The sequence below is a fragment of the Pleurodeles waltl genome, chromosome 9 (genome assembly GCF_031143425.1).
Source record: "Pleurodeles waltl isolate 20211129_DDA chromosome 9, aPleWal1.hap1.20221129, whole genome shotgun sequence".
Lineage (NCBI taxonomy): Eukaryota > Metazoa > Chordata > Amphibia > Caudata > Salamandridae > Pleurodeles > Pleurodeles waltl.
In genome coordinates this window covers 1,089,227,177-1,089,251,113 of record NC_090448.1, presented here as the reverse complement: position 1 = coordinate 1,089,251,113, position 23,937 = coordinate 1,089,227,177, and the positions used below count along the sequence as shown (strand labels likewise).

Genomic DNA, 23,937 nt, shown 5'->3' with positions numbered 1-23,937 from the left:
GGTGTCAAACATGACATAGGTCATTTGGTAGAGATGCATTTTTGGTACCTGGTGACCTTTTCTTAAGCACGTGTCCCAGCCGCAGTACACAAGCTTCGGTCTACATGAACTACTTAAGTAATGGACACCAGGGGTTTGTAATTGCAGGCTTTTGCTGTGCTGTCATTATTCGCCTAGTTCACACCCTACTCTTATTGGTTCTCAGTTTATAATTAGCTAGGATAGTATGACAATCTCGAGGTCTGCGTCAGTAAATGCGTTGGTATAACCACAGAAGCGTGACACTTGGCAAGGCTGAGAAGTCAGTCAATAAACATCCCCCAAAGCAGGTTTTAGAGTCGGTGGTGTTCAGGTTGATTCGCCAGGAAGGCGAAGGAGGGTGAGCCTCCCTCCGATAAGTGCCCAAGCATTTTTTATTTCCTTTACATGGTCTGTGGGATGCCTGTCTCACAGGTGCCCCCCCCTCACTTTGTAAAGATGAAACAATGAAGTGGATGAGGAGATAATGCACTTTGACCTCTGCATTTCTGCTGGGGGTTTAGGTTATCTGCCTCAAAATGACATGCTGATGCTTTAAAAAAAAGTCCACTGGCACATTTGTTATTTAGATTGTATTGCATTGTACGAATGTGACTCCTGCTGCTCAGGTTTTACTCTTAAAAAACAAACAGAATTACTACGTACATCAACGTGTGCCAAATCCAAGTTAGCCAGTTAATTGTCGCCATCTTGTCGTGCATTCCTCCATTGAAAAAAATACTTTCCCTTCAGTTCAGGACCTGAAGCAGCTGTCTAGGCTTCTCTGAAAAGACAAAGCCATTCTCTTCTAAAATACTTAACTGTCTTTGAGCTGCTTTATTTAACAGGGTGCAAAATCCCGCTTGTGTTTTACGTTTGCTTTGTGATCTGTTTTTACTAATCCTTGATAAGTGCTTTTGCACAAGTCTATGAGTATGCACGCCACCAGCGGTGCTTTCTAAGACTTGAAATAAACGAAGATGGCGTGCTCATTATGTATCTTACAGTGCCCACCATCTGTGCGTGCATCATGTCTGCAGCAGCCTCCGAGTTTCCAGGGCGTTTACCGTTTGAATTTAAGATGGCATTCGTGCATGAACCTGTAGGAGCCTGAGCTGAGCGATTTCAGTGACTTTGTGTAGGACTCCTACGGAGGGTGCAGTGAGCACGCATCCCTTTTGAAGCGAGCAACCCCAACTCCCTTTTGTAGTCCAGAACTACTGTACTTACAGTAGAATGTTTTATTCTGAAAAAGTAGGCATTTGACCTCTAGTAGGGGTGCGGTACACGCGAGGCAGCCTCTCCCATGCAGGCAGCTCGCCTCCTCAAGGAGCGTCTGAGCAGTCCCTCCCCAGGATATAGACTGGCAGTGGGCCTCTACGCAAATATTATTAAAATCAAGGGCTCTGCCACTGACACCAGGCCAGAATCATTAAATCATTAAAACTGAAGGCCCTAGGACCTGGCAGCAGTCCATGATCCGCCATCATTAATAAACATTGGCAAACCAATAGGTTTGGCTTTAAAGTGCAGACGTTTGCAAACTGTAGTTGTGCATTTTTAATTTTGGATGCTTTAACACATTAACACCAGAACTAATAGCTTTTCCTGAGCTCGCTTTAATGAGGATAAGAAAACTCTATACCAGGGTGAAAATTCAATGAATGAATACTTTCACAGTGGCGAACATCTGCATTTCTGCCTGTGACCATTGTACTGCCTTTGAGAAACTGAAAGAAGATATGAAAACTTTACATACTAAATCTGCATCATTCAGGAAAGTAAGGTACATCTGCCGCCCAAGCATCCAGAACACTCAGGAAATCTTGCAGTGCAGAACATTTACTTTATTGGTATACAGTACGACATGTTGTTAAGAAAAAAAAGTAGCATTGTTCTGCTTGCATATTACGGAATGATGAAGTACTGCATCCATAATTCGTCATGTGCATGAAAAGTTCATTTTCCTGCTGCGCCGTAATTATATTTTTTTCAGCACAAATAAGAAACGCAAGTACTTCATCTAATAAAAAAAAAAGGCAAGTGGTGCTCCTTGATAAACTGTGCACAGTAGAGCTGCCCCATGCCAGGTGTGAGTATTTCATCCAGTCGTCTCGTTTGGTGTTTGCGTTCGGATTGTATCGTTATTGCCAACCTGAGCGCTTCAATTATTCAATTGGTGCAAAAGCGCATCACTTCTACCCTTGAATGACCATCATTTGTACATGGCAACCATACAATCAGGTTGTACTTTGCCAAACGTGAGCCTTCCTATTAAAAGGAGATGTTAAAGAACGGATTGGCGCAGATGAAAGTAATCACCACCAGACTCCTGCTGGGGCAGATAGGTTTACGCCTGCACCTTTTCACATGTGTTGTCATATAGCTGGAGACAGACTACTTAGATTCCCAGTGTTCACCGCTCCTCGGTCCGCTCTCACACTTTTTTTAAGTCTTTATTTTTTCTTTTACATAGCATTGTGAACTCAAAACATAACGACTTTGCCAATTATATTCCAATTTGCCAATATTTTAGAGTTGTTATAGTAACCCGGCCCCTCCTGCATATGCCCCCGTGTTGCTTCTATCAAATCATATTTCCTCCAACCTCCTAGACTACTGTATATTCCACATCATATTCTTTCCTTGTGCCATGGAAATGCCTAGTAATCTCCCCTGCGTCCATTCAGACCCTATTGCTCCAGTCCGGAGCGTCTTAATGTGACAAGGGAACCTCCCCAGATGCACCAGATACGGTCATCTAGTCCCCTTCTTGTGTCCCTGCCTCCTCAAAGGTCTCCAGTGTCTCTCCCCAGATCTGGATACCTTGTCATCTGTACGAGAGAGTCTAATATGTGTCTCTTCTGCCAGGGACCATTCAATTGTGCTCTTTACCCATCATTCTACCATGAGCTTCTGAGGCGTGCCAGTTAGAGGAATTTTAATTCCATTCCCCTTGTTTGGGATCCCCTACGATACCCAACAGGCACTGCTTAAGGATAGGGTCCCTGTCGCTCCACAGATCCGTCCAAGTGTTTCCAGCCTACACACCTGTACTTTGTCATGCCATGTGTTAAAAATTCGCTCCCTCTTGATCACAAGGACACGCAGCTGAGCGGCCTGCATATATTCTGTTGAGTTTGAATAGCATGAGGTATGCACGATGGCCGTAATTAAAGTGAATTAATTTAACTCTGGCATTTCCACAGACCCGCCATCCCCCACCAGTGAGAAGATCTTTTTCCATTCTTTGTGAGATGTCCCTTCAATTCCTCCGCCACGTTCGAGCCCCTCATCAATAGTTTTATCAGGGCTATATCCTTATGCGCCCTGCATAGTAACCCTTTCTTACTGCTGTCTTATTCGGGTACCCATTCAGCTGCCTGCTGGGTGAGTGATGTGTAGTGATATAGTTCCATGTCTGGTAGCCCTAGCCCCACTTCCTCCTGAATCAGTTTTAAGGCTTCAAAAGCCACTCGGGTTCTTCTACCCGCCCAGACCAGCAATATCAGAAGGCTATTTAATGGCTTTAATGTAGCTCCAGGGACTGGGAAGAGGAAGTTCTGTAGCACATGGATACCTCTGGGAAGAAAGACCATTTTGGCAATAGCAACCCTCCCCAAAATGTACAAAGATAAGCCAGTCCAGAACTGGATAGATGTGTGTAGTCGCTACAACATCCTCTCACTATTGTAAGCGTATTGTTTCTTACATGTCGCTGCCACCATTTTGCCAGCAGACACCGGAAGGGGAAACAGAACACTCTGGCTTCTATGGGGTCTCAGTTCAGTCACTGATACTTAATCAGGCAAGATTATGCCACTCATGGCATTTGGCACTTCACTTTCTTTGGGGGCTAGCCCAAATTGTGGATGACACTAGCCACAAAGCCTGTGGCAGAAGGCGATGCACTCACTGCCTACGCTGTATGTTCTGCGTGCTGTCCTTTAGGCTAATCCCAAATGTCGATCACAGGGCTGAGGTTCTTGGGGGCTAACCCAAAGGCCCGTTCTGTATTATTATTTCAAGTATTGTTTTTGTTATTAAAAAAAAGTCTGGAGAACAGTCTAAACTGTCAATGGGCCAAACTTAAAAATGAGGGCCTCATGCACTGTTATAAAGCCAGAACCTCTCTGTCAATACAACCAGGAACCTCATAAGCTAATAAAAGCCCACAAACGGAGGCCCCCAGACAATGGAAGCAGCCCAGGTGCCACTGTCAATAGAAAAGAGGGCGCAGACCAGACACCAACAAAAATTCAGAATTCCATTAATAAATGTCCCAAGTATTTATTAGCAGCTGGAAGAGGGTTGTCCTTAAAAGTGAAGGCCCCAGACACTGGCAGCCAATTATTTCCCTTCTAGTATTATAAACGATGGCTGCAGACAGAGGTACGAGTCCATAAACCCTCTCGCCTCTGAAACAGCGGTCACAAAAGTCATTAGCACATACTAGACTAACGTCTTGATAGACGTAGTGAATTCAGGATGTACACTCTACAAAAAATAATTCCTTATTGTACTGTGCAATAGTGCAGTCTGCACTTGTAGTGTGTAAGTTCTTTCAACAAATTATACACCGCTCAGAAGTGAAAAGTGGGCACGGTGTGACAACTGCCAGTGTCAATTGGCCACAGAGTAAATTGCCTTATGCAGTCCCCGCTGGCGAGAGTCTGAGCATAACCAGTGCTTAATTTGTAAATAAAAACGTGCCAGCGCTCAAATCTCTCCTCTGAAACACACGGCTGCTGCAATTAAATGTGCAATACCGAGGCAGCGTAATCCTAAACCAATCTCTGGCCTCTTCAATCCATTTAAAGCCGCTTCCTGCACCTTCAGCTTAATCTTGCAGCTTTCTGTTTCCTCCCTTTGTGACGCTTTTTCGTTTTTCTCTTCCTCCGTCTTTCCCATATGTGTCTTTTGCTCGCAACTAATACTTAAAACAGAAAGATAAGCGCCGGGCCTAAAAAATAAGTGCCGGTGCTCAGCACCGGAATCAACAAGCAAAAATTAAGCACTGAGCATTACCTCCCGTCCCTCCCTCGCCTTCCTTTTAAACCAATGAGGCCTCCCGCCTCCCCCTAGACCCTCCCTTCCCCTTTTAAAACCCCCCTCCACCCTTACCTCCTCCTGTTTCTTTCGTCTAGCCCACGCTAGACGTTTTTTTCTTTCCCTTACCTGCACGGCGGGGCCTGGAGGTCTTCGTTAAAGGTGCTCCTCGGGGTGCGGAGCTCCACGAGGAGTACGGCTGCTGACCGCGTTGGTAGGAGAGCAGCTGGGCTGCTCAGAACTACGCGGAATGAGGGCCGGCCGACGGGGTCGACCGGCCCTTTGTGGCTGGGGCTTTCATTTCCGGGTTACCACGCTGCAGAGCAGCGAGGAGTTGCGGGATGGCAATTTTTGGGCTGAGATGCCGGGAATCGACTGGTAGGACGGGCGTTCTGCCCGCAGTTTTATTGTTTGGCCAGGAATGTTTGACCTTTTTGGGGATTGGTTTCTTTCTAGGGGGCAGGTCCTAGTCACTATATATGGGGAGTGATTGGGATGTAAGACAGTGTTTATTGGATAGTCATGCCGAAGGTTCAGGCAAAGAGGCGTAGGATTGTCTCATCTTCCTCCTCTGAGGAGGAGGGTGCTGCTGGAGTTTCCACTCCTGGGGGCTCACAGTTACAGGATAGGGGCACTCCCCTCATGTCCAGGGAGGAGGTGCAGGAGATGATTGAAGTGGCTGTTACCAGGGCTCTTCAAGTAGGAGTGACCAGGACTGGTCACTCTAAGATTTCTCATTCATCGGCTGCTACAAGGAAGTCCTCGTCTGACAGTGAGGGTGATGAGGCTCCATCTACGTCATCTGGGGGTAAATATGTATCCAGAGAGGAAATGTGGGAGGTGATGGCACATGTTCGGGACAATTTGGGTTTCCCTGTGTTTCATCCTTCAAGCTCGGATTCTCACTTATTTCCTCAATATCAGACCCCTTCCAAGTTTGCCATGCCTTTCCAGGGACCTGTGAAGGATATGGTGTTTCGTGAATGGAAAGATGTGGATAAAGCTCAGGTTCCACGATTTCTGCAGAAACTGTATTTGCTTGAGGGTGAGGATGTATTACCTCCTTCGGTCCGCCTGGATTCAATTTTAGCTACCCTGATTGGTAAAACGGCGGTAAATCCGGAGGATTGTGTGCCTACGGATGCCACGGATCGTAAAGTGGATTCAGGTCTTAAAAGGGCATTTGCCGGTGAGAATCTGGCACTAAGGGCAGGTATATATTCTGCTTATGCGGCTCAGTCGTTGGTGCAAGACTTTGATAAACTGGCAGTGGCTGTTCAGGAAGGTGCAGAATGTTCAGAGCTCCTGGCTGTTATGGAGCAACAGGCCAGATTGTTGGCGGATGTTTCTTCAGATGTGGTCCGTACTTCAGCGCTGGCCTCTGGGGCTTTGATTGGGGCTCGTAGGTCCCTCTGGTTACGTTCCTGGAAGGCTGACCCAGGGGAGAAGGCGGCCTTGCTGAGACTGCCGTTTGAAGGTCGTAACTTGTTTGGAGAGCAATTGCCATCCATGCTTTCCAAGGCGTTTAAGGAACGGAAACATGCCTTACCTTATAAAGGGGGTTCTACTTCTAATAAAGGGTGGAAGAAGCATTCCCGATCTTCTCCGAATAGGGAGGCCAAATCCTTTTCATTTAGGAAACGGCGTTTTCAGTCGCGCTTTTCTCCTAAGAAGGCTGCTCCTGCGACCCGGGGTGGTTTCAAGAAGGGGTCCTGACAATCACTGTGGGCCTGGCATAGGGCCGGTTGGAGGAAGGCTGAGTCACTTTCTTTCAGCTTGGGAGGAAAGTATCTACGATCGTTGGGTGCTAGACATTGTGGCCAATGGTTATGTCATCGATTTTGTGAGGGTTCCTCCAGATTCAGGGGTGCGTCCCACCCCTCTGCCTTCAGGGGGGTCAAGGAGAAGGGCATTATTGGACGGAGTAAGGGACTTGTTGGTCAAGGGGGCCATTTCCCGCGTTCCACTGAAAGAAAGGGGTCGGGAACTTATTCGGTCCTCTTTCTTGTGCAGAAAGTTTCAGGGGGTTTTCGACCAGTGCTCAATCTGAAGGAGGTGAATACTTGGATCAGGACAGTGCATTTCCGCATGCTGTCTCTTCAGACTATCTTTCCATTGGTCAGGCAAGGAGATTTTCTTGTGTCACTGGACCTGCAGGATGCTTACCTGCACGTGCCTGTGGCAAGATCTTCTCAGAGGTTCCTGAAGTTTGCCGTGGATCAAGAACACTACCAGTTTTGCGTTCTTCCTTTCGGTCTGAAATCTTTTCCTCAGATTTTCACAAAGGTGCTGGCCCCCCTGGTGGCTTTGCTACATGCAGAAGGGGTGTTTATTCATCCATATCTGGACGACATTTTAATTCATGCCCAGTCACGGGTCCTGTTGCAGAGACAGGTGGACCAAGTTCTGGGGGTCCTGCAAAACCACGGGTTTTTAATCAATTGGGAGAAATCAGATTTAGTTCCGTCCCAGGATCTGGTTTTTCTGGGGGCTCGGTTTCAGACTCTTCTAGGATTGGTATCGGTATCAGAGAAGAGGTTGGGTGTACTCCAGACCTTGGTCAGGAAGGTTGTATTACTGACTGCGCCACAAGCTCTTCTTTGGTTGCGACTGCAGGGTCATTTGGCATCGGTGATATTTCTGGTTCCTTGGGCGCGTTTCCATCTCCTATGCCTGATGACGTGGTTCTTGAAAAGGTGGACTCCGGGGTCCGGTTCTCTGAAGGACAGGGTTCCGGGGTCCAGATTGATTCGCAGGGAGTTGCAATGGTGGTTGGATGCAGATCATCTTCGGGTAGGGGTTTCTTTATCTCCTCTGAGGCCCGTGGTGGTGACTACGGATGCCAGCCTCTCCGGTTGGGGTGCGTGGACAGGGTCGGCTCAGGTTCAGGGGTTTTGGTCCCCTCGGGAGGTGAGTCGGTCATCGAATTGGCGCGAATTGAGAGCGGTCTTTCTGGCTCTGGTCCATTTCCAGGGGTCCCTGAGGGGGACGGCGGTTCTTATTCGGACGGACAACTTAGTGGCCAAAGCTTATGTCAACCGACAAGGAGGGACCAGGTCGAGGGCTCTGTTCAGTCTGGCCAGGGAGATTTTTGTGTGGGCTCAGGAGTGGGTTCCTTCTCTCAGGGCTACGTACATTCGGGGGGTGGTCAATGTTCGGGCGGATCTTCTAAGCAGGGTGATTCCTTCGTCTCAACTTTTCTCCCTCCGGAAGTCTCTGTTTCTGTTTCTGCATCTGGTTCGGCTTTGGGGGCTTCCAGTGTTGGATGTGTTTGCGTCCGGAGAAAATGCGAAGTTGGATCGCTTCTGCTCCCGGTTTCGGTGTCCCCAGGCCTGGGAGGTGGACGGGATGTCATGTCCTTGGCCGAGGGGTCTGTTGTATGCATTCCCTCCGTTTCAACTTCTCAGGGCTTTTCTGTTGAGGGTGAGGGATCTGGGCTCCAGGGTTATCCTGATTGCACCTCTTTGGCCGCGAGCGAATTGGTTCCCGTTGTTACGGCTGATGGCAGAAGGGAGGATGTGGCCTCTGCCTCTTTGTCCATCCCCCCTGGAGTTTCCCTGCCTCTCAGTGGTGTCGTTGAGGAGGTTGCACTTGACGGCCTGGAAGTTGAACGGCGGGGCTTGACGGGTCTGGGGGTACCTGTAGCGTTGAGTTCTACATTATTGGCTTCCAGGCGGCGTTCCACTTTACTTTCCTATGGTAGACAGTGGCGGGTTTTTTCTTCTTGGTGTTTGAATCATGAGTTGGATCCTACCTGCGCGTCTATCTTTGAGGTGATGCAGTTCCTACAGGACGGCGCACAATTGGGTTTGTCAGTAGCATCTCTGAGGGTACAGTGGGCGGCGATTCAGGCATTCAGAGGTCCGTGGCGGAATCTTCAGGATGAAGGGCACCTGATGCCTAGATTCTTTCAGGGTCTGGTTAATTTGTTTCCTCGCCCAGTACGTTCCTTTCCTTCCTGGGATCTTTCTTTGGTTTTGGATGTTTTGACAGAGGCCCCGTTTGAGCCACTGGGGTACTGTGATTTACGCCATCTGTCTTTGAAGACGTTCTTTTTGGTAGCCATTACTTCGGCTCGTCGGTTAGGGGAGTTGGGGGCATTGGCCTGGTCCTTTCCTTTTTGTAAGGTTTTTCCCGATCGGGTAGTTCTGGTTCCGGTTCCTTCCTTTATTCCGAAGGTCAATTCTTCATTCCATTCCCGTCAGGAGGTTATCCTTCCTTCATTTTGTCCTGATCCCTCCTCAAAGGAAGAGGTCCGTTTGCATTCGTTGGATGTACGCAGGGCTTTATTGGAGTACCTGCGGGTGGTGGCTTCTTTTCGTAAGGGGGATTCGCTTTTTGTGAATTTCAGTCCGGCACGTAAAGGTGAGAAACCTTCCACGGCTTCCTTGAGTCGGTGGGTGAGATCTTTGATTCTGTTGGCCTATTCCTTGAAAGGGGTAGTGCCGCCTCAAGGGATTCAGGGTCGGTCTACCAGAGGTATGGCGGCTACAGTGGCGGAACTACAAGGGACCTCCGTGGTGGAAATTTGCAGGGCCGCCACTTGGGCTTCACCTTTGACGTTTGTGCGTCATTATAGGCTATCGGACTTGGGTACTTTGTAGTCGGTATTAGGTCACCGGGTCTTATCCTCTATGAGGTAATAGGGGTAGGGTGTTTTGGTGTCCTTGGGGCAGGATATGAATAAAGGTTCTTGCAACTCAGTGTCCGTCTCCTGTGTTTTTCTTGCTATGTCTCATTGGTTTAAAAGGAAGGCGAGGGAGGGACGGGAGGTAATGCGTCCATTTTCTTACGATAATGGCATTACTCCTAGTCCTACTCCCTCGCCTTCCTTTTCCGTTCCCTCCCGCCCTCCCGGTACGGACTGTCCGAGTTGCTGCTTGGGCTTGGTTTTTGTACAGGAGGAGGTAAGGGTGGGGGGGGGTTTAAAAGGGGAAGGGAGGGTCTAGGGGGAGGCGGGAGGCCTCATTGGTTTAAAAGGAAGGCGAGGGAGTAGGACTAGGAGTAATGCCATTATCGTAAGAAAATGGACGCATAACAGTGTGAGTGTCTGAGTCCGACCAGCTTCTGTGCAGCACAGGATGTCAGACAAGAATACCTGTCTTGGGTGCTGCACGTGTCACTCGCGGAATCCCGCCTTCTCCTGCTGTGAAGGCCTACCTAGCACACCTTACATTGCTGGCATGACACAGACAAAGTGGACTCACTGCAGCACCTGGCTTTGCGGAATGGGGGGGCACTGGGTCTCCCACTCTCTCAAACTGTCGATCTTATGATCGAGAAACACTGTAAGGGCAGTGGCTGTGAAAAGAGGTTGCCAAGATGGGGACTTTTAAAACAGAGGGCAGAGGAGAGAGGGGCAGAACTGTCAGTGGTAGTGCTTTTAAGCCCTGTGCCCACTTACACCACTAGGGCTGGGGTTCAGTTGGAAGCAAGCTTGTAGCAAGAGGCAAATGTGAGAATGTATGCTGTGTGCCTCGCGTGCTCCATCTTGCTACTCGGTTTGTTACCGTCACTCATATTAAGGGACTTCCTTGGAAAAATAATGTGGTTTTCTGCGAGAACTGCTTTATGGGCCCAATCTTTCCCCACATCTGCAGGGACAGAAGTGCCTAGTGGGCCTAATCTGTTACTATAGATGTGGGGACAGAAGTGCTTTGTAGGCCCAGTATTTGACCACACCTACGGGGATAGAAGTGCGCTGTGGCTGGAGTCTGTTCCGCAATCTGCGGGGACTGAAGTGTTTTTGGTCCTTTCTGTCCCATAATCTGCAGGGACAGTAATCTCTGAAATGTTTTAAGGTAGTAGTGATTTGTTACATGGTGGACTTGTTCGAAGTCATTCCCTCTTGTACATTAAATGTTCTTGGAGACAGTTACCTGGCAGGACTAACTAACACTATTCTCTTCTAATGTGGTCCTTAACATTTAACACTGGGCATTCACACAAACGTAATGCTGAGCATTTAAACTTTACTCGATGTCCTGAGACGAACCTGAGTATTTGAACACTTTACTCACTGTCCTGGCTTGAAACGGCCCTGAACAGTTATTACAGTGTGCTCTCTCTCCTGACTGGATATGATTCTGAATATTTATACTCCTTACTCGCTATCCTGACATTACGTGATCTTCAGTATTTAATGCTATAATCCGTCAAGAGTGATTAGCACTGTGAACTCACTATCCAACCCTAATGTGCTCCTGAGTATTTAATACTTTGAACTCAATATCAGGTGTTAATGTGTTCCTGAGTATTTAATTCAGCGAACTCACTATTCTGCCCTAATGTGATCACGAGGGCTAAGTATCACGAGCTGCCGTGAAGTATCTAATATATTCCCGAGTTCTCACTATCCTCATTATTTAACAATGGACCCTCAAAATTATGTTATATTATAAACCTAATTGCCTATTTCTGTGCACTCTCCCGACCTACTTGTAGACAGCTTATACTGTGCACCCACTGTTCTGCCCTAATGTAAACCCTGGAGCTCTCACTATTCTGCCCTATTGCGAACCTGAGTAGTTGATGTCGTGACATACTGTGATTCCAGTCACTTGATACTGTGCATTCACTGCCAGGATCTGGAATGTTGGCGGGCGCTTTAATATTGGACCAGACCTTCACCGCCTGACATCCCATATGACTGTGTGTGAAAAAATTTGGCCTAGTAACACCTGTAAGGGACCTAGAAATTGAGTACCGCCTCCTGGTGGCTTGCCCTGGAAAACTCCTTTCGGCTCCAGACGTGCAGGCTTATAATAAAAGATAGCTTCGTGGTATTTTAGAAAGACGCATGCAACCAATGTCTGTTAGCGCTTCTCAGTTCTCTGCAGAGGACCCGTCGAGCGGCGGATCTACTGGCAGCCTTGGCTGTAGCTCACCAGAAGGAGAGACGCTCTTCTCTTTGGAATCCTCACCTTTGGCCTCCGCGGCTATTTTCAGGACAGGGCTCTCCTGGACAGAGTCGTTCCGCCCAAAATAGAACTCGGGCTCAGCAGTGGTAAACAAAGCTGCGCGGCCTTCCGGGGGGCCACGTGACAACAGCGAGCCCGAGAGCCAAGTCATGGGCCTCAAAAACCATAGCTAGACTATTTGTGACGTGCCGGTATCCCTTATGAGACTAATCTGTATAGCGCTTGGCAGCTTCAAGCAGATCCGATTTCTAAGCGCTTAGAGTTAAAAGGACATGGCCATGCGAAAACTTCGTCTCATTCTGCTCGAAAAAGTCTTTTTTCTTTTTTAGAAAACTTTTCAAACTAATGATTGTGTCGGCGTTTGCAAAGACTTTTTAAGAAAGAGATAAAACCAACTAAAAATAGGTCATTAGAACAATTAGAGAATTTTCTGACAAAAAAATGCCTACAAATCAAATAGAATAAAAACCATGCTTCATGTTCAAGTTCAGACATTTTCTAACTTTGTCAGATACCGATATTTTGTTCTTAACTGAACTTCAATGACAAATTATAACTTTTTCACACCTACAGACTTTGTTAAAAAGTTCAGTACGATTAGCTTGGTCCAGGAAACACCTTATTTACGAAATCCAGTTTTATTTCATAAATACAGTTTAACAGAAGAAAAGGGCTACCCCTTTTAGTAACCTGCTGCCCGCTATTTCTCAAGCAATGGCATTTTTTCAGATCTGCATTGTTTTCCTCCTTTGGAAGCTTCACTATAATGTAAAGGTAGTTTTGTCACTTGAAATGGATGTTTATGATAGTAAGATTGGATGCCATGTATAATGACTGTGACACCAGATTTTGTTGCTCCCCAGTGGCAGGGGGTCCCTGAGTTCATGGTGTGTGGTGCTTCTTGGGGTTCTCTGTGTGGCTTGTGGAGTAGGAGGACCTGGGCTGAGCATATATATTAACCTTCTCCTCGTGGGGTCTAAAATTTGTACACGGTTCTGTACTGCACTTAGACCTCAGGGTACACTTATTGAAACAGAGAGTGCACTCTCTTTCCTTTGAAAGAGCTCAGTTTTGAGGTCCCTGTGGGAGGCCGAGTATGGCATGCCCCTTTTTCCCAAGCATCTTTTTGTTCAGTTCAAAACAGATTACTTCACTGTGGCCTCCTATGTGTTTATACTTCATTACTGAAATGTGCATCCACAGCCAGGGCACAGTCAGCATGGAGACTGAGTAGTGCCAAAAAAGAAACAACTAGACAATATGATTTCCCAATCTACGCACATAGGATCTGGAACAGCATTCTTGCATCCATCGGGACAGCCCTTACCCTTCTTCAGTATACATAAGAGCTGAACTCATACCTCTTCAAAGAACAGTACTTTGCAACCAAGTACCTAGTCCACCTCCTCCTTCAGAACCCAGCACCTTCTGCCTAGTTTCACTCTTTGAAAGTATCTCTGCCAACAAATGTATACAGTGCTCTTCTGCCATTCAGCTATGTTCATAATATTAAAAAACACACAGATGCATACAGTCATCTCAGGCAATTACGATGTGTGGTGCACTATTTCTAGATTTATTCAGCTAGCACAGAAAAGTATCCCCTGCAAACAGTGTTTGCATAATCTTCCCAGTAGTTCCGATCTGACAGCTTTAAAAAGGTTACACTTCATGCTAGCAAATGGATGGTCGTTTGCAAGAGACTGTTTCCTCTCCCTTTGAGGATTTTGCTGTAATGTCTTGGACTCCAAATTAGTTCACTCCCGTGTTGCTTGATGGGAGGAAGTAGGTGGCCCCTAGCTAATTTATTCCTGGTTCTGAACATGGTGGTGAAATAAACCAATCACGGCTTGGCAGGTTAGGGGTAAAAAGTTTACAAAACAGGCAGTCTTCTAACAACAGAGATGCCCCAGGTAGAACTGGTTGAATATAGATTAGATTATTCTGAAGTTAGATTCACTTTTCCAAGCTAGGCCTTCGCCCATGTAGATACCCACTATAATTGTGAAGTGTGAAACTGAACTGCCCCTTGACCTTCAACCACCGGTCAATAGTTGAACTTCCTAGCTTCATTGTAAACACACACCCTAGCCTTGGTATGTGTAGCGTAAGTACCAGTGACTAAATGGGCCACAGTATTTTATGTTCATAATTTGTTTGACTCAACATGTATCCTGTGTGTGTGTTGGGGGAGTAGTAGAAGGTGCAGTAGTATGCTTTTACCGTGTGGTGTGTGAAGATATGGTTGAAATTTGTGAAGCTCACCCTTTAGATTGTCCACTGTGCTACCACTGCAGAAGGAGCTGTTTGGTTGTGGCTTACCTTCATGAACTGAGAATAGTTGGACATGCGTTTATTGGTCTTCCCCAGGAACATTAAAGGGCCTTGGAAGAGTGGAATAGGAGATTCATTTTCAAATCATTCCTCTGTGAAGAATATGTCTCCCTCTTAAACTAGTTTTGTGTCTTGAAAGCCCAGCGATAAAAGAGGCAGGCTGGTGTTTGGATAGCAGGTAATATCACAGTGTGAAATGACACTAATCCATATTGTTTCTGTGTGTAAACAGTCAGGTGTAACTGATGTTACCCTTATAATGAACGTCTTTGCTTGTGTGGTACCAGTTATTTTTTGGGCAGCTTTAACCTCATGGTTTCTACACTAGGGGCCAGAAGTAGGAAACACTTTGCGAGTCGCAAACGGCAAAATCTGCCGTTTGCGAGTCGCAAATGTGTGTTTCCTATGCAGAAATGCATTTTGCGAGTCGTTACCGACTCGCAAAATGCATTTCCGAATCGCAAATAGGAAGGGGTGTTCCCTTCCTATTTGCGAGTCGCAGTGGTATGCAACTCCATTTGCGACCGCGTACACGGTCGCAAATGGAGTCGCAGTTACCATCCACTTCAAGTGGATGGTAACCCACTCGCAAATTGGAAGGGGTCCCCATGGGACCCCTTCCAGTTTGAGACTGGACCCCAAAATACTTTTCAGGGCAGGGAGTGGTCCAAGGGACCACTCCCTGCCCTGAAAAAACCGAAACAAAAGGTTTCGGATTTTTTTGAAATACAGCTCGTTTTCCCTTAGGGAAAACGGGCTACATTTCAAAAAAAAAAAAATGCTTTATTTAAAAGCAGGTCGCTAACATGGAGGCCTGCTGACTACAGCAGGCCTCCATGTTAGCGAGTGCCTATACTCGCTATGGGGCCGCAATTTGCGACCCACCTCATGAATATTCATGAGGTGGGTCATTGCGACCCCATAGCGAGTTGCAGTCGGTGTCTGAGACACCTTACTGCATAGCAATTTGCGAGTTGCAAATTGCGAGTCAGAAGGACTCGCAATTTGCAACTCGCAAATTGCTTCCTTCCTACATCTGGCCCCTAATCTTTGATTGAGCATCATAACTAGGTTTCCAATAACTAGCAGGTGGAAATTCCGCGAACAATGAGTAGTGTGATGAACATGAAAATGACGAATATTAAAGGATGTCGGGCCTGATTTAGAGGGAGATGATGTGATGTCTGCCAAGAAAAGACGGATGTCCCGTGTATCCTCCTCTTCATTCCCCTCATCCTTTTGAGGACAGTACAAGGGAGTGTTTCAAAGGGCAGACCAGCCACCAGCTATATTGTTAGGAAACTGTCCTGATGGCTAGATGGCTGCCGGGAGTTGTCAGTCTGGCTCCCTCCAAGTCTAGCGCAGTCCCTGTGCAAACCATCATGTAAGACAAACGTGTGCTAGATTGTCAGCCTAATGCATGGTAACCAATCTGACACCATGTTCAGCTGTGTTTGTCAGATGCAAAATCACTATGTAAAAAACCTTTGCAGTGTTGTACAGGAAAAAACTGGACATTTCTGTGACATGCAAAAGAAAACACCATGCAAATCTGGGACTTTTTCATGTGGACACTGAAAATTCTCCCTCACATTAAGGCTACATTTCCAGTTCCCACATTTGTTACAGCAGTTCTCTCATGCCTCTTTGGCATGGGTGACCTTGCACAAGAGACATTTTTACTCCTGCCATGAAGCTGGAAGCATCTTCGGAGGAAAAAGACCTGCTTTGCTGAAGAAACCTTAAAATGTGGTGCTCCATCTAAGCCAGTGGAGCTTTGAATTTTCCTTAACACCGGACGTTGTCCACACCATACTCCTCTGGGGAGAGCCCTCATACTGGAGCAAACCTCTTAACATAAACTGGGCAGAAAAGTATCCTGGAGGAAACTCCTCTGAAAGGTAAGATAAGTCCCAGTAATGTGTGGATTGCATAACAAAGCAACAAGTGTAAGACATGGGGATACCTGTGTTGTTTCTGATACTAGAGGTATTGTTGCTAGTGCCAGCTCTAAGGTAAATTTTTGTTTTTTGCACCTCTCCAATCCGATATTTAAAAATGTTATGTAAAAGTAAGTCTGCAAAATGTATTGAAATACAATGATTGATTGGAGGCGCTGTAGAACCAGCAATGCGGTGTGCAGATGTGAAAATCAAGTTTTTTTTGCTTCAGATTTCTTTGAAATCCAGTGACCTCGCTAGTTCTGTGGACGAAGTGGAGAGGTCGATCAAGAAGCATGAAGCCTTTGAGAAATTGCTGGGATCACAAGATGAAAAGGTAAGGAGGACAAGTCTGGAAACATTGTGCCAGGTTGAGGGAATACATTGGCACTGGTACTTGGGCATTGATAGTTGCAGGATCCCCTGTCTGGCTAGAGGACCTCTAATTTCTGACTTCACTGTTGCTTGTATGGATAGATGTTTGGATTTAAAGCACACTTAATTCCCAGGTAAGTGCAAGGAGCACCAGACAGAGAAGATGACGTGGAGTTTATGCAGTTTAACTTTGTGGACATTTATATTCTATTATAATGGCCAAGTGCATTTAGTCTGTTTACTTTAGTTCCTGCTTCTTGTTGTGGGACCTAAGAGGCAGGTCCACCTCAGAAGAGCAGTCATGTTTGCATGTTGCTGGCTGAGAACTTTTCCAAAGCGGCTTCTGTATAATGCAATGCCTGTGAGAGCTTGTTTCTCAGGAAAATAATATGTTTTGCAATACTCACTCTCCAAGAACCTGTAAGAACATTAGATTATTATGTCTGACTCTCTCAGTCCCTATGCAGAATTCAGGCCAACCAGTTTAGCCTTGTGTTTGACAAGGTGCCTGTGCTTCTGAAGCACCAAGTGACCACTCAGCCCTGGAGAAACACTTACATAGTATCAAGGGTCAGCCTGCTTTCTGAATGCTAGATAGGTCTCTGTCTCCATCAGATGTATGAAAAGAGGCAGAGTGTTCCAGAAGATGACAGTCTAACTTAAAAATGCTCTGCCATCCTTACTGGACTTTATTAATTTTGAGCTAGTCAAGAAAAAGCAGGCAGAGAAACTGACGCTCCATGCAAGATCCTAAAACTTAACGGTGTTACTGAATAATGAAGGACTTCGCTGATGAAAGTATTATGTACGATGAATAGCACCTTATAATTCTTCCAGCTGTCTACTGGTAACCAATGAAGATCAGCCGAAGGTGTGGCGATTGTAATTTAATGTTCCATGGCCTAACACACATGACTATTGCTGTATTACGTTGTCTTAAAACGGCTGGTGCAGTACTCTGCCTTAGTCAGGAGAATCGTCTGTAGCAGTTTGGTCAGGATGAAAGATTTGCCAGTACTGTTTAGGTGACAAACATGAAAAATATCTTCCTTGTAACCCTTCATAACCCTTCAGCAGGAAAATCCGCTATTAGAGGTTACCTGGGCATCAATAAGACATTCTAGTTTTGTTTTTTACCACTGAAAACTTTGTTGGGGACAAATAACCATCAAGAGGGGCCAGAATTTATTGAGCAATTGGTCTTTCTGTCTCGGAAACATTTTGCTATTAGTTTTTCTGCCAATGGGTTTTTAACACTTAGGGCCTAATTTAGAGTTTGTCAGGTGGGATACCTCATCACAAATGTGATGGATAACCTGTCCACCTTATGATAAGTGCATTATATTCAATGGCACCTGGAATACTGCAGACGGGATAGCCGCCACGTTTGTGACAGATATGCCATCCACCAAACTCTAAAGCAGGCCCTCAGTATCTACTCAACAGTCAGAAGCTCTAAGACTGTTAGTAGCAGGCTGGAACTTTCCATTGACGCTGGGCATTATTTGTGCATCGTTGCATAGGTGCAGTATCAGGAGCCATAATAACCTATCCAAGAGACAAGAAGAGAGAGGTGGAATTTATTGATATCGATGACTGGACAGCAAATACAGCTCTGGTGAAAATGAAGACAGATTAAAATCATTGATATGGAGGTGACACAGATTGACATAGCTAGAATGTCAGACACCGGTCATCTGTCTACAAGACTCCTGATTCTGGCAGCCGCCTTCATCAGCTACCAGAAGAAGATTGTCAACTGAGGTGAAAAGTAGAGATTAGGCCCCCTCCACAGGTGAAATCTGACCCTTAAAGGTTTAGTAAGATATTTGATTTTCCAGGAAGGAATGAATCATTTGAACCAAGTTCTGCTGACAAAAATGTTGCAGAGTAAGAGTCTGGAAATTGAGTGTAAGTTGGCAAGATTACTGGAATCAAGTAAGACTTTTCTTGTGGGTCTTTAATCATGCACTACACGAGGTCAAACAAAATAGGGAAGAAATGGTAACTGGCAAAGTATGAAGGAGGTTAGTGGGAGTTAATTAATTCACGCTGCAAGGCGTTGACAGAACATCAACCACTCAATAGAGCATGTATGAGCTGTGACACTTTTGACTATGAAAAGAATAAACATTATTTACGTTTTGGTTTCACTGTTAGCATATTCTAAAACATTTCTGTCTCATCACAAACCACTTTCTCATACTCTTCAGAATGACTTAAAATGTTACCCTATTCACTAAAACAATTTGGACTTCTTACCTCGATGGATGTTTTCATCAGCAAAGCTTTGCGTTAGATAATACACCCACGTCTGTCCTGGTACCTGATTGACTGCAGATAAAGCTGAATTCAGATACCTGTCCCGCGCATCTTTCACAGATATGTGACTGTTTTACCTGTTAATCCTTTACAGTGCTCCACAGCATGGATACTCGAACTGAGATTTTACAGTATATCTGCTGTGCTAAGGAAACCTACTTTCAATATCACTCACACACAAGAATGCACCCTTACCTTGGTAGGCCATATCCTGTAGAATTCTGTGTCCCACCACCTCATCTAAGGCCAATTACCTTCCAACTCTCCCTTGTGACCTGCCCCTCGTTGGCGTCTTTTTCTCCATCATCTATTGCAGGAGCTTCAGCCTTCTAGATCTACACGAATCCACTTTTCAGACTTTAACTGTGTAGTTTCCATGATACCATCAATAGCAGCTGAATGAGATGGCACACCAAGAGATCCAGGGAAGATTTTTAGAAGGCCCATTGAAATAATCAGGTCAGCATGCATTGATGACAGAAAGAGTAGTGCAGCTTGATGGGAGGGTGATACATCACTACAGTGGTTTAACAGTCTATACATTTTAGCATGTGCTACATTGTCAATCCCAGAATGTATATTTTACATGCACTGCAGCACGTAAGTGTTGAGCCAAAGCTGTCAAATGCAGTGTAAAGAGAAGCAAAAACATTGCCAGTGGAATCCAAAGTTGATGCGTTTTATTGTGATGTGTGTATATAAAGGCCAGGATGAGTATATGACAAACACATTTGACATGTATTTTAATAAATCCCCATGCAATGTAAAGGTTCTCATGACAAGAATACTGAAAGGTGAGTTTCAGTGAAATGGAGAGGAAGTGGTCAGCCACTGCATTTGAGGAAATGTATGACAAGAAGAAAACATCTGTCAACATCAAAAATAAGGATGGGCGTTTGAGTGTTGACTTTGATGACTAAAGATGTATTTAGATAACATGTTTTATTTTTGTCAACATTTAATATATAATAAACAAGTGTGAAAATTGAATGAAAGTATTTCAGCTGAATGAATATCGATATTTTACAAAATTCTTAATTAAATAAATTATTACATTAACATGGAAGAAATCTTGTCATAACAGGATATTGTACTGGCACGAAAAGGGAAGCCTACTTTTAGAGTCCTCCGCTCACCATAGCATCAGTACCATCCAAAGTGGGAGAAGTGGTGCATAAATCCATATTCAAGAGTTCAAGAGCTAAAAGTTAGATGCGGTTTATATGTTTAACCACCAACCTCTACTGGAATAGTGGGGGTTAGTCTGATGTATAGAAAAAGTCCGCTACTGACCACTCCACAAGGCCAAATGTCAGTTATTGATGCCTCCGGCATGGAAAGTGATACTTGTTAGTGCCATGCGAGGCAGATTTTGTCCAGATTCAGAAAGAGGCTAGAATATGCCAGTCAATGATACTGCAGCGGTGTCCATGACAACACAGAGTATCCATGACAGCAAAATGGTGCTTATGACATCACAGTGATGTCCAACCAGCTGAAGCCCTTATGTTAGTCCTGCTCAAGAACTGTACTGAACATTAATCACAGATTCTTTATAAGGTCATAGCTCTCACTGTGCTGTTCTGATATTTCCAGATGGTGTCTCTGCAAGACCAGGCAGCGAGATTGCAGAGCGAAGAAGACAGGAATCGGGAAAACATGCACATCAAGCAGAAGCTGAATTCTGTTCTGGAGAGGAGGATGCGGATCAAAGAGCTCTCAAGCACCCGGCGGAAGGAGCTGGATATCGCTCTGCTTCTAGCACTCTTCAATCAGAATGTGGCAGAGGTACTCAGAAAAGAAGGGCACTCTGTAATCATGTTGCTGGGTTTGTCTCACAAATGTGATGCAAACTGCTGTAAAATGTAGATTTGGGGATTTTCTTTCAAGCACAAAACATGTTTCTAGCTGAAAAGTAGCTTCAAGTAACACAAACAGGCTAGCTGTTTGTGCTACTTTTCGTCAAGGAGGCGTACCATGGTTGGATCATGGACATCTCCATACAACCTCCCATGAGCTTCAATGCAAATCCCTATCTACTAAAAATGGTAGGCAGGGATTTACACCAAAAATGTATGCCTCCTTGGCAGGTATTAAGATAGAGAAACGTTTCCCTTTTTCTAAACGTTTCTAACTTCGCATGTGTGCTGTACTGTACTTCACAAAAGTTATAAACGTGTTAAACTATGCCAAAACATAATATTTTGCAATGGAAGACTCCCCTTCTAGTACAAAGAGTATACTTGACATCACCCATCCACCCACCAGTGGACGATGGTGCAACGGTATGTGCGTTAGCAGATAGTCAGTTAAAGTGCGCTAGTGCATGGAAAGAGGAAAACAGCACCAAATCGTAGTAGCTGTGTTAGTGTTCTGCTCTGTCCCTTTTACATAATACAATCTAAATTAGATGCTTTCTTCCACTTATATGAACAACAGACTATTTCACTGGAGGATGGTTGTTATAGTTTGCTTTTAAAAAATGCGTTAGTGGTTTCCCATTGAAACACACTGTACAGTATGTAAGGAACTGAACAAGAACATATAGTACAAGATGCAATGAAGAAAAGCTTCTCCGGTATAGAATCAATCATAGACTCAAATGCTTGAATCTTCCCTGTTGTCATGGTGGGCGTGCCACAGTAATAATAACAGGCACAGCCAAACATAAGCATTGAAAGTCAGCGAGAAGCTAAGTGACATTAGTAACCAATTCATATTGTTTTATAAAAAGCAAACTTTAACCAATGAGAACAGAGACCCTGAAGCAATCTTCCCCTGCAGGGCCACCATACCTCAGATTTCTAACCGAAAGTCGTGTGTGAGGGAGACTTCCTGAGCCCTGCTCAGTTACAGTGCCTCATTCGCCTTTTGACCCTTTCCTTCTCTCAGAAGTGAGATATTTGACACTTCAAGCAACTCAGAGGTAAAAACTGTTGAGTTCTTTTCCTTAATAACACCATGTCAAAGGAATCTAAAATGGAGCATTCCAGGCCTTACAAATCTTGCGAGAAACGAAGATTATTTTCTGAGGATTCCAAAAAAGAATAATGCCTTTATTGCTTGCATCTTCACTGCAGAATTGTTTCTGCTAAAACGTTAAGAGATTGTGAAGCCTGGCTGCTTCTATTGCTTCAAAAGAAGAAGAATCATTCTGACTCTGATTCTGAAGACAAGGGGCAGAGTAATTCCCCACCAGGTACAAAGCATAAAAATGTGAGCTCAACTTCATATGTTAAAGATCCTAAGAAAGTAAAGCCTCACAGCAAGGACTCTGTGATTAAAGGAGTTTCTAGTCCATTTTCCTCTCACAAAAAAGTCTTCCTCTTCTTCAGCAGTGCCTGGGACTACTTTTAAGGAACCCCCATCAAGAAAAATCAGTTAATTGACAAACCTGTCAGTGAGGGTCATTTTGTCAACAGCTGATGCGTCAACAGGGAGATCTTTGACAGCAATGTTACCCACCTTGCCAGCTATGACTATGGAGTTGGTGACTCTGACAGCACTGAAAATGGCTACATCTTCCTCGTCGATGAGGAAACTGAAAACGACCTCTTCGTCTATGAAACTGTCAATGGCGATTCAGTCGACAGGAACTTTCACCATGACGAGCCCAACATCACTCTTGCAGGTGGTTTTGAAAAAATCAACTCTTTCCTCATTGTAAGCACTGTTGTCGACAAGCCTGTCGGTGGCACAGAATGAGACAGTAATAATTTCAGAGGAAAGGATTCCAGTAATTTTACGTCTAGATCAGATATCTCCAAGTAAGGTGTCTTCTTTTTCTCCTAGAGATGGAAGTGTCTGGTGATGAGGGGCCATTTGGGCTAGCTTATAGTCCCAGTCAACTTAATGTCAAATGCTAAGACACCGATGATGAGGACCCTGGAAAGGACACTTCCACATATTTGGAAGGAAATTTGTCTTTTCAAGATAGGCAACTATCTGCCGCTCGTCGCTATGACACTTTCTAGGAATATTACCTGCATGATGAGCCTATGAGGAATAATATTGCTCACATGAAGACACAATTTCTGTGCCCATTTGTTTGGTAACAGATTTACACCACATGTTGAATAACTACCACAAGAGGTTCCCCAAGGCAAATGCTCCAATACAACATGCTCCATGGCTTTCTGATACACCCGGTGAAGTGTCTCTTTCTAAAACTCCCTTGGATCTGCAAACATGAAAGTAAAGAAGAATTTTACCTCTAAATACCATGAGACGATTATATTGAGAGTGATGTGGAGGAACTACTGGAAGAAGGGGAAATTCTTCTGTATCCTTCAAGTTCTGGTCGGAAGTGCAATGATTATGTCGCTCCTCTGTCTGCATCACACACCATCACCTGCTAACTCTCTTTCAGAGCATATAGGAGGTTTTCATGAGCTTTTAGAACAGGCTTCTAAGTGTTTTGACTTACCTTTGCCAGTAAAACAAGTGGAATGTTTCTCTTAGGATTTTAAGGATTCAGCTTTGGGAGGAAGGATTGAAGCTGATGAAAACTCCAGCTTCTCTTGCAGCTGTTGTTCCTCGACTAGATAAGATGTACAAAGATCCTAAAAAATTGCCTGCATGTCTGATAGGTCATCCACGACCTAATTCAGTGGTCATGCAGACAGCTCAAGGGCAGACTAGGAATCCTTCTGCCCCGTGTTCAGCTCCCCCGTACTAAGAAGGTCGGCTAAACGTTTCTCATCTATGGCAGCAATCTCTATCAGGGTATGTAATGTGCTAGCCATTTGGGCCATTTTTAGTAAGGTATGTCAGGCAGATGTGGTTGGACATATTGGCCCTCCTATATTTTTTACTGAAGGATAAGAGTAAAGACGCTAGGGAAATACTTCAGGACGTTGAGAGAGCATCCTCCAAAAACATAGACAAAGCTATGGATCTGTCCTTGACAGTTTTCAGACAAATAGCGTTGCAGCAGTCGTATACTGACTAGGTTGGTTGAAAGCCATGGCCTTTCACCC

General features: G+C 45.1%; 1 protein-coding gene across 1 annotated transcript in view; it reads left to right on the top strand.

Annotated features, from left to right (window-relative positions):
- SPTBN5 (spectrin beta, non-erythrocytic 5) overlaps positions 1-23,937 on the top strand; it is a 1,780,873-nt gene that overhangs the window by 1,072,728 nt on the left and 684,208 nt on the right. Inside the window, exons 37-38 of the mRNA XM_069208774.1 lie at positions 16,494-16,598; positions 20,555-20,746. Coding sequence (XP_069064875.1) covers positions 16,494-16,598; positions 20,555-20,746 — 297 coding nt within the window. The remainder of the gene's footprint in view (positions 1-16,493; positions 16,599-20,554; positions 20,747-23,937) is intronic.